This window comes from Enoplosus armatus, chromosome 2, assembly GCF_043641665.1.
Source record: "Enoplosus armatus isolate fEnoArm2 chromosome 2, fEnoArm2.hap1, whole genome shotgun sequence".
NCBI classification, from domain to species: Eukaryota; Metazoa; Chordata; class Actinopteri; order Centrarchiformes; family Enoplosidae; genus Enoplosus; species Enoplosus armatus.
This window is the reverse complement of record NC_092181.1, coordinates 28,705,374-28,716,513: the sequence shown is the minus strand read 5'-3', so window position 1 is coordinate 28,716,513 and position 11,140 is coordinate 28,705,374. Positions and strand designations below refer to the sequence as shown.

The following is an 11,140-nucleotide window of genomic DNA, read 5'->3' as shown; positions in this document are numbered from 1 at the left end:
TAGGGGTATCAGGGGGTATCAGAAGATTTTACGGGGTATTAGAGGTTTTAATAGGATACTAAGGAGTTTTGGGTGGCATGATGAGGTTTGGAGTTTTAGAGGCTATCACAAGGTGCCAGAGGGTACAGGACAGGTTTCAGATAGTACAGGGGCCATGTGATGGGGTACCGGGGGGGGGGGGTTAAAGGGCACAGAGGGTTAAAGAGGGTATCAGAATGGGTTTAGAAGAGGTATGATTGGGTATCAAGAGGTTTTAGGGGGTTTATGTTCAGGAACATTTCCTCAATATTCAGGGAAATCTGTACCAATGTCCCTCCTCTAGACCTTGTAACATATCAGGGAAAATGCCATTGCGGCTGTGTTGTGAATGAAAGTAGTAACATTGCAGGGACAAGCACGTAAAGGGTTCCGTCCATCTGACGAAAAACACTTTCACATGGAGCGAGCGAACCAATCACAAGACTCCACTGATGACAAGTTATACGTTATATTAACGTACACCGCCCCTGTCCCCCCTGCGTTACATTAACGCACCCACCCCCTACTGGACACTTTATTTGGTCACTGCACTGTTTGTTATTTATCTTATTTTTTTTTTTTTTTACCTTTATATTTTTACATGTTTGTTGTCAGCACCATCAGACCACGGCAAATTCCTTGTAATGTATGTTACTTGGCAATAAACAGTTTCTGATTCTGATTCTGATTCTGATTAAGTATTTTATTGTTCCTTTGAATGTATGTATTTTGATTCAAGTAGACCACGGATAAATATTACTTTTCTCACTGTTACTATGTAATATTAAATACATTACAAGAACATTGGCACAGGACAAAAACAGGTCGCCCACCATGTTCCTGAAAATAATAAGAGATGTTTTATCTTCTGCCGCATTCACATACATCTGGCATTGACCCATCTTCTTCTTGTTAAGTTTTGATGGCAGTTGCCATTTATGAGTGTAGAAATACCGCCATCTGCAGGACTGTCCCTTGCCCCATCTATTCACTAAACCACTCGCGGTGCCTGAAAGATTATTCCAGTAATTTACTGGAAACAAGGCTATAGAGTATCAAGGGTATTAGAGGGTACAGACGGGGTTTCAGAAGGAATTGGGATTTTAGGAGGCATTAGTTCAGATGTATTAGAGGGTTTAAGAGGGTATTGGATAGGATCAGAAAGTATAATGGAGGGTAACAAAGGGTACAGGTGTGGTATGGTGGGCAATTAGTAGAGAGTAGAGTAGACATATATACAAGAATATTTGAGGGTTTAGGAGAGTATTACAGGTGATCACAGGGTATAGGCATGAGGCATGATGGGTATGGGAGAAAATGTGAGTATCAGAAGATAAACTCAAAGAGGGTAAAAAATATGTGGTATCTGGGAGTATCTGAGAGTATCAGGGGGCGTAAGAGGGTATTGGAGAGTGTATCGGGGGATCAGAGAGTATAAGAGGGGTATGATGGGGTATCAGAGAGTTTCAGAGGCAATGAGAGATCTTAGGGAGTATCAGGTAGATGCTTACATATCTGATGAAGAAATGTTCACTCCCCCATCAGCCTGGAGTGTTAAAGGGAATGTATCAAAGAACATTAGAAACACATGAGAGAGTATCAGAGGGTATCCGAGGGTATCAAAGGGTAAAGACGTGGCATCCAGCTTGCTGCAGTATCTGAGACTGAGCTGAAGATGACTGAAGGAGTTATTCTGAACACTGACTCCTAAATTCAATAAATAATAAAGCACCGAGCAGCAGCATTCAGTCAGTTACATGATGCATCAGTTTATACACCTGGATTACCTGGACTTCCTGTGTGTGAGAAGAAGACAAGGCAGAGAACATGTTAATTTGATCTCAGACCAGTCAACTGATGAATCACATCCAGTGTTTGATGAGTAAAGGGACTGTGGTTTCATCTGGTCCAGATGTTCTGTTGTAAATGTTCCACATGTTCTCCAGACATATGTGATGTTCCTCATTCAACTCGACGGTTCAGGTCAGAGTCAGTCTGTGGCTCAGCTCGCAGGCCAATGGCTATATGCATTTAAACGAACAACAACTTTTATATAACACTGCTTCAATTCATTCATGTTCTCTTATTAGGTAAAAAAACACTTTACTTTTATACACATCTGTGAGTGTGTGTGAACTCATACAGGTCTGAACATCACATCTGCAGTGGACTCGAACCCAAACCAGATCATGTAGCAGGTAATGATGGAGATAAAACATCACCATGATCAGACTGATAAAAGGTGCTGACTTCTTTGCTCAGATGGTTCCTGATTTAAATCATCATGTCTCCAGTTTTAGACTGAATTTTGTTCCACGTTTGTCTTATGTTTAATAAAAAAAAGTTTATATTTCACAAAGTAATTTATCGAACAAAGTTTTGTTTTCATAGCAGAACTAAAACTTGTCAGTAATCAGCACTATTGTTAACAAGCTTGGAATGATACCGAGCCCCGCTCATACCATACACTGTCTGTCCTTACGTAACTGTGAAACACTCTGGCTTGTTTGTATTTCTTTAAACCAATCACAATGGTCTTGGGCGGTGCTAAACCCAGGATGCAGCGATGGTGAACTTGCAAAATAGTGTCTCAGGTGAACTTTCGTGGAACATTTGTACGTGGCAAGGCGAGCCCTGGCATAATCCTTAATCCCTGCAAAAGAAAACGCCACATAAAACGACGTATGTGGACCATAAGTCTAAGACAGTTAAGCCAAACTGTCTCGATCGCCCTCTGGGGCTGGTACAGGTCATAAGCCCTGTCCCTTCCATGTTAATGAAGGGGACATGGGCCAAACAAAAAAATCAAAGTACACGTCAAATACTATACTATGTTCCCAAAGATGGTTTCTGTCATTCCAGGTAGTTCTTATCAGTTATTACCCCCGAAACCCCCCATCTATGGTGGAGACACATCGGCCATCTTTATGTACAGTCTATGGTGGAGACACATCGGCCATCTTTATATACAGTCTATGGTGGAGACTATGTGACACAACTTTTACTGTTAAATAAGACAAACATAACTTGATCATCGGTGTCCTAGAGGTGAAGTCTACCTACACTTGCTTTGGAGGAGCTCACTGGACCTATTAAAACCACAGACGATCCAAGTCTTTGTCAAAGAGTACAGGCTGCTAGCTCAGAGGTTGTTGATGTAGTTGTTTCTCGTAGCGACGGGGACTTTGAAAACAGTAACGCGCAGTTAGCAGAATGGGAGGAGAATAACAAACTTATCTCAGCAGCCTACATCTGGTGAGTCAGACTAGTCTCAGTCTGACTAGGACTCGACAGCCCGCTCAGCTGTAATATTACATTGTGTGTGTGTGTGTGTGTGTGTGTGTTACATTAACGTCCATATCATAAACACCACAGCAGTCTCTCAGCAGGGGGTGCTGTGCTGCAGAGACACTTGTCTGTCCTACAAACACAAACGCTTCATATTAAAAGTGCGATTCATTGAACACATTTTAGAAACAGGTGTTGAACTTGGAGGCCGATGCCCCACCTCCAGTCTGTCCAGAACCTGGGTCACATAAACCTGGTGAGACCCGGTTCACTACCCCCACCCCCCCCACCCCCCCACCTCTTGATTGACAGCTGATGGCTCAGACGGAGGACTCGCGGGCAGTTTTGGATCGCAGAGCTCCAGCCCGACTCAGGAAGGGGAAGGTGGTACCGAGGCAGCCGGCAGCCACAGTCAGACCCAAACTGGCCCAGGCGCAGCAGATAGACCAGCCGTAACCGTGATCCACGTCAGCCGGCAAACCGTAGATGAAGGGGGGGTTTCTGGAGAGGTCGTAGGTCACACTGGCTGCATACGTACACAGAGAGATGGTGCAGAAGATCCCTGAAGAGACCAGAGACCAGATCAGATCAGATCATTTTATCTTATCAATACACACTTCAGGAGATGTACCTGTATACCTCCTCTCTCCTCTCTTCTCTCTCCTCCCTCCTTTCTCCTGTCTCCTCCCTCCTCTCTCCTCTCTCCTCCTTCCGCTCTAATCCCTCCTCCCTCCTTGTAACGTCTCGTCCAGTTCATTAGTCTTGTCTCGTTTCAGACACTTTTGATTAGTTTCACCTGGTCCTCATTAGTCACTCACCTGTGTGTATTTAACCCGTGCTCTCCCCTCCTTCTGTGCCAGTTCGTCTTTGTCCTTTGTGCAAGTGTTCCAGCAGTTTTTTTAAACTCCTGTTTGGATTCTGACTACGTCTTTGCCTATTCCCTCCTGGATTATCTGCATTGTTTTAAGTTTTTACTTTTTACCTGCCTGAGTCTGAGTCGTGCTTTTGGGTCCTTTCCCTGTGAAACCAGTTGTTACACTCCTCCCTCCTCTCTCCTCCTTCCTCTCTCCTCCCTCCTGTAGTGTTAGTGTCTTACAGCTGAACTCTGATTGGCTGCTGCTCTGATCCTCACAGGCTGTTTCATGTTGTTGTGAGTTCTGACTGTCACCAGCAGAGGGACACACAGGTCTACTGTACCAGCACACACACACACTCTCTCAGGTGAGTTACCTGCCATCAGGAACAACAGACCGGAGACATGCTGCGTCAGACTCTCCTCCCAGAAAAACCCAACCGATGCCACGATGCTCCCACACAGCAGGACGGCCGCCGCCATGCCCAGAAACCCTGCTGTGATGCGCCGCAGGTCTACGCACACACACACACACACACACACAATACATACACACACACCACACACACACACACACACAATACATACACACACACCATACACACAATATACACAAACACACACACACACACACACACACACAGGACTGTCAGTAATGAGAGCGGCAAATGAGGAGCGTTGTCATGGCAACCACTTCTTGTTCACCCCCCACTGCTGTGCTGTTGTCATGGCATATTTCCATGGCAACCAGTGACAAGCAGCGAGGAGGACAAGCAAGAAAACTCAGGCATTAAAGGAACAGTCGAACAAATAATGTTGACATGAAATCAGCTGAGAAAATATACAATCAATAATCAATAATCTATCATCTGTGATGTGAACAGCCAACAGGAAGTGATCAGGTCAGAGAGTCAAAACATGACTGACGTGTTTACAAGTCCGAAACTCATAATTGATAACTCTGATTTGACATGAACACAGCAGAGTCTGAACAGCTTACAGGAAGTGGTCTGACACACGGTATGTGTGTGTGTGTGTGTGTGTGTCTGTGTGAGCTCACGCAGCAGGTGCCATTCGTCCTGTTGGATGGTCCTGGTCAGGTTCAGAGGGATGTTCCTCAGTCTGATTGGCTGAGAGAAGTGATACTTCACAGCTGTGCATCGATCTGCGATACCTGCAGCGAAGAGACAGGTGAGATGTCCACTTGTGTACCCGAGCTGATAACTACACTTGTGAAGACCCCAACTACACCTGCTGTGAACAAGCAACAATTTACAACCAAACCTGGGTTCACTTTCCTGGTCCTGGTTAGTCCTCCTCAATCTGACTAACCAGGACCAGGAGACTGAACATGGTTGGTTCCTTACAGCCTGTAAAAACAGGTGTATGATGTCATAGCGATGTCATTGGATGTCGTCAGACTACATTTGTCTGGAGGTGTGGAGTTCGTGGCTGTTTACCAGACAGGGAGGCTCTAATGAAAGACACTATCAGGGTGAATTATGGGAAATGTAGGATCACGTGTTTTGGATATTGGAGGAGACGCTGCTGTAATAATGAAACAACAACAGCAGCTCTCGTCAGTAAACATCGGCTCACAGTCAAATATCACACGATAATATACAAGTCACGACCCGGTAGGCTAAACCTGCTTCGAGATAAAAACTGTAAATAAATGTACAAAAATAAATAGATCAATAAATAAAAACGCAGTGTCACAGGTAATATTACACACAGCTGACACAGCTGGATACCTTCATTCATAATTTAAACCTTCAACCTGACACCAGGGTTTAACTGTTAACTGAGAAAGTTTAAAATAAATAAAGACATAAAGCATCAAAGAGGTTTTCCAGATAGGGAGAAGCAGACCAGTTCAGTCTGTGTACATCCTGTGGTCTACAGTATCCGTATCAGCTGTTAATCAGCCATTTACAATTTTTTACATTTTACAATATAGATAAATAGAAAATAATTAGCTTAATTTAGAGACCCCCCAAATTAGATTTTGACGTTTTCTGGGGGTCCTAGGTGTTACAGGGTACAAAGACCCCTGGCACTGTTATCATGTCTGTAGTCTGTATCTTCTCCGGTCTGTATTTGGTGTTGTTGTCAGAGTAGCTGATCCTCCCCGCAGGGATCGATTGATCTAATCTGATCACAGCTCAGGGTCCAGTCTAATGCAGTGTAATGATATGTAACATAATGTAATGTAATGTGATTTGGAGTGCTGTAATCTGATGTGTGGGCCGAGTGTTGTCGGGGTCCAGATCCTCTCTGTTCACCATCACTCTGACCTCCAGGTCTCTGGTCGGCACGCTGCCAGAGACTGCAGAGAAACAAACCGCAGACATCATAGTGACTGACCAGGGTCAATCCTGCAGTGACAAGGCTGAGTCTCAGCCTACAACCAGCTTGAAACCAGCCTGACACCAGTCTGAAACCAGCCTGAAACCAGTCTGAAACCAGCCTACAACCAGCTTGAAACCAGCCTGACACCAGTTTGAAACCAGCCTAAAACCAGTCTGAAACCAGCCTACAACCAGCTTGAAACCAGCCCACAACTAGCTTGAAACCAGCCTGAAACCAGCCTGAAACCATTCACGTTCTGTGAACTTGTAAATTTGTAAATTATAGTTGTTTTTTAGTTTTTGTAGCTTTTTTTACAACAGTCTTTATTGTTTTTATTTATTATATCTTGATTTTCTACTTATGTCTACTTATACACTATCCTGTATGTCACTGTAACAATGCAAATTTCCCTGCTGAGGGATCAATAAAGGATTACCTTATCTTATCTTATCTTAAACCAGCCTGAAACCAATCTGAAACCAGCCTACAACCAGCTTGAAACCAGCCCACAACTAGCCTGAAACCAGCCTGAAACCATTCACGTTCTGTGAACTTGTAAATTTGTAAATTATAGTTGTTTTTTAGTTTTTGTAGCTTTTTTTATAACAGTCTTTATTGTTTTTATTTATTATATCTTGATTTTCTACTTATGTCTACTTATACACTATCCTGTATGCCACTGTAACAATGCAAATTTCCCTGCTGAGGGATCAATAAAGGATTACCTTATCTTATCTTATCTTAAACCAGTCTGAAACCAGCCTGAAACCTGTCTGAAACCAGTCTGACAGCAGTCTGAAACCAGTCTGAAACCAGCCTGAAAGTAGTCTGAAACCAGCCTACAACCAGCTTGAAACCAGCCTACAACCACACTGAAACCAGTCTGAAACCAGCCTAAAACCAGCCTGAAACCAGTCTGAAACCAGCCTAAAACCAGTCTGACACTAGTCTGAAACAAGTCTGAAAACCAGCCTTAAACCAGCCTAAAACCAGTCTGACACTAGTCTGAAACCAGTCTGACACTAGTCTGAAACCAGTCTGAAAACCAGCCTGAAACCAGTCTGAAACCAGTCTGAAACCAGCCTAAAACCAGTCCACCACCAGCCTGAAACCAGCCTAAAACCAGTCTGAAACCAGCATAAAACCAGTCTGACACCAGTCTGAAACCAGCCTGAAACCAGCCTGAAAACCAGTCTGACACCAGTCTGAAATCAGTCTGACACCAGTCTGACACCAGTCTGACACCAGTCTGAAACCAGCCTGAAACCAGCCTGAAAACCAGTCTGACACCAGTCTGAAACCACCCAGAGTGCATGTTAAACTGAGACAGGAGAGAGTGTGCTCCTGTCAATACATCTGGCAAATTTAATTAAATTAAATTTCATTTATATATCGCCAAATCATAACAGAAGTTATCTTAGGGCACTTTCCATACAGAGCAGGTCTAGACCAGACTCTTTATAATATATTACAGGGACACAACAGTTAGTACTCTGTGACAGTGGCAAGGAAATACTCTCTTTAACAGCCAGAAACCTCGAGCAGAACCAGGACCTGGGTCGACCGGTTGGGTAGAGGGCGGGAGAGAGAACATACAGTAGTACAATGCAACTTCCACATAGAGATGTAAAGTAATAGTAATGGTAATAATATTAATATTGATGGAGATAATAATTGTAATAATGATAATAGTAATGATAATAATAAGACTAATAATAGTGATTGTAGCAGGAACATGGGGACAGCAGGTGGCTGCAGTCATAGAGAGACGAGGAAGGACACAACTAGGAGAGAGAAGATGTCCCTTCAGTAACATTAGCAGAATGTCCACTGAGGAAGGAGATCAGAGTAGCAAAGAGGAGCTACACTGAAAAGCTAAAAAAATGCTTTTGAACCAAGAACCCTCCATCAGTGTGGAGACGCCTGAAGGACATCACACCATCATCCCAGACATCCTTCACACCAAACTCACCCAGCTCACTGTGCCAGCCCCCACCTGTCAGAGGATCACAAACATCCTGACAGACAGGAGGCAGCAGGTGAGGCTGGGGAACATCCACATCCAGCATCCGGACAATCAGCACTGGCGCCCCCCAGGTATGTGTGCTGTCCCCACTGCTCTTCTCCCTCTATACCAATGGCTGCACCTCAGGAGACTCATCTGTTAAACTCATGAAGTTTGCAGATGACACAACGGTCATCTGTGGAAGCCTTCGGGTTTCTGGGATCCATAATATGCCAGAAAAAAAGACCAAAACCAGCTTAAAACCAGTCTGAGAACGGTCTGAACTTCCCAAACCACCCTGAAACTAGTGTGCTGATACCAGTCAGCGCTGTCTGTAACCAGTCTGAAACCAGTGAGACACACTGATCTAACAGGTGTAGAATCTCCCTCCAACAAAGTGTGTACCTGAACCAACGTCTCACCTGTCTGTACCTGAACCATCACCTGTCTCGCCTGTCTGTACTACTACTACAATACTTTTTACAACAGTATCATAACATAATGTAGCAAATATAGTTTTATTATTTCAATCTTACCATAATGTAATTACAAACATTTAATACAGTATTATAAACTGCATACTGTATAGTTATATAACACCATATAAACTGTATGCACAGTATATGTACATGTATCAGTATATACAGGCAGTCTGACCTCTGTCGATGAGCTCCACCTTCATTAATACATCAATAGTATTACTGTAAACTGCATGTATGTGTATTTGTACCATTATATTTACTGTCGATGTCCAGCTTCATTCATACATTAATTAATTAATGAATGCTGTTATTGTTGACTGTATGTATATAATAACAGCAGGTGTGTGTGTGTGTGTGTGTGTGTGTGTGTATAGAGACAGTCTCACTGTTCACCATTATGTTATGTATCTATGTGCAGTATATAAATATGTATCTTTGGAGATATATATATATATATATATATATATATATATATATATATATATATATATATATGTGTGTGTGTGTGTGTGTGTGTGCAGTCTGATGTCGATGCCCATTACTACATTAATAATAATGTTATTATAAGCAGTCTATGTACTGCAGCTGATGCATGTGTAGCCTACTGTTTATTTGTGTATGTATATATTTTGCCAGTCTGACCCCGGTCGATGAGCTTGTCGATGTCCGGGTCCAGGCTCTTGAAGTAGCACTTCCTCCACAGGCCGGAGTGTGTGGAGAACAGCGGCCTGCCGCACTCGGTCTCCAGGATGCCCATCCCCAGGATGGCCCGCCAGTTCTCCAGCAGCTCTTCCTCTCTGCTGCCTACATGCACGGGCTTCATCAGCGCCACGTCCCGTTGCCGGGCACCGCCGCTGCCGGTGTCCACCAGAGGCAGATGGTAGATGGGCATCTCCCGGTTCTTCTGGTCGTTGGAGTCAGATCCGTGGCGGTCGCAGTTGTCCTTGTGTCTGCGGGTATCGGTCTCGTACCAGTGGTCGGTGGAGATGGCGGTGACCAGCAGCAGCAAGGACAGCACACTGAGCGCGAGGCTCACCGCAGACACCGTCACTGTCACCGGTCGAGCTCTCTCCATGGCCGGGACATGGACCGAGCCGCTCCTGGTCCCAGAGCAGGTCCCGGTGCTGGTGTTCGCTCTGTTCCCGCCGCTGTTTCCGTTATTGAGCATCTTCTGCTCCCATCCTCGCGCCTGTCAGTCGTTCCCCGTTTGCTCTCGAGATCGCGTTGTCATGCCGACTAACGGACCGTCAGAGCTGCGTAAAGGTAAAGGCAGGTAACACTCAGAAGCACCGGAAGTTTACTGAGACAGCCTTCAAAATAAAATAGTTTTACCTTCAGAAATAGCAATAACTCCAATAACAACGAGGTGGACACAGAGTGGAATAACATGCCGTGGAGCCATAATGATGATGATGATAATAATAATAAAAATTCACTTCATTCTGGGTAAAAGTCACACATACCTGATGGGGTGGCTTCAAACCTGCTGATGGTTTTGTTACAGACAGAACAGAGATACTCATTGATCCCTGGGGAAATGATACAAGTTACAGGTGCTCCCATTCAAGGATAGAAAAGTAGCGTCAATTTAGAAATGAGAAGTCTGTACAAATATGAGATATAAAATATAAAAAATATACATATATTTCACTGGTGTTGTTTGACACTTCAAAGATCTGAAGCATAAACTATATTTTAGATGAATTTGGTTGAATTGAATCTTTAACGAGCAGACTTGAACAGAGTGTGAAGAGACTCTGCAGTCAAGTCAGAAAACATCTGTGTACAAAACATATATTTTACCAGAAACAGAAGGTGATGATGAAGACACTTTTATTGTTGTGTCATGTATATACCCAGCAGGCTCAGGCCTGCCTGGACCAGCCCCTAGTTATGCTACTATAGGCCTAGACTGCTGGGGGACTTCCCATGATGCACTATTAATGCATGTTACTAACTTAATATCTTCTTTGTGCTTTCTAGTCTCGCAGGCTTCCATGGATCTTTGTTTCGGGATACCTACAGCCACGGGCCTGCTTGACTTCCACTGCTACTATTATTATTATTAGTCATATTACTGTTATTATTAAAGTTATTATTGTTATTACTGTTGTTGCTGTGCATCTCTGTCTCTCTCTGTCT

General features: G+C 43.8%; 1 protein-coding gene across 1 annotated transcript; it reads right to left on the bottom strand.

Moving 5' to 3' along the window:
* Positions 1-3,626: 3,626 nt before the first annotated feature.
* Positions 3,627-10,166, bottom strand: tmem178a (transmembrane protein 178a). Its single transcript, XM_070923351.1, has 4 exons — positions 9,641-10,166; positions 5,220-5,333; positions 4,537-4,674; positions 3,627-3,868 (listed from the first exon to the last, which is right to left on the bottom strand). The coding sequence occupies exons 1-4, from the start codon at positions 10,164-10,166 to the stop codon at positions 3,627-3,629; spliced, it is 1,020 nt and encodes a 339-aa protein (XP_070779452.1).
* Positions 10,167-11,140: the final 974 nt, after the last annotated feature.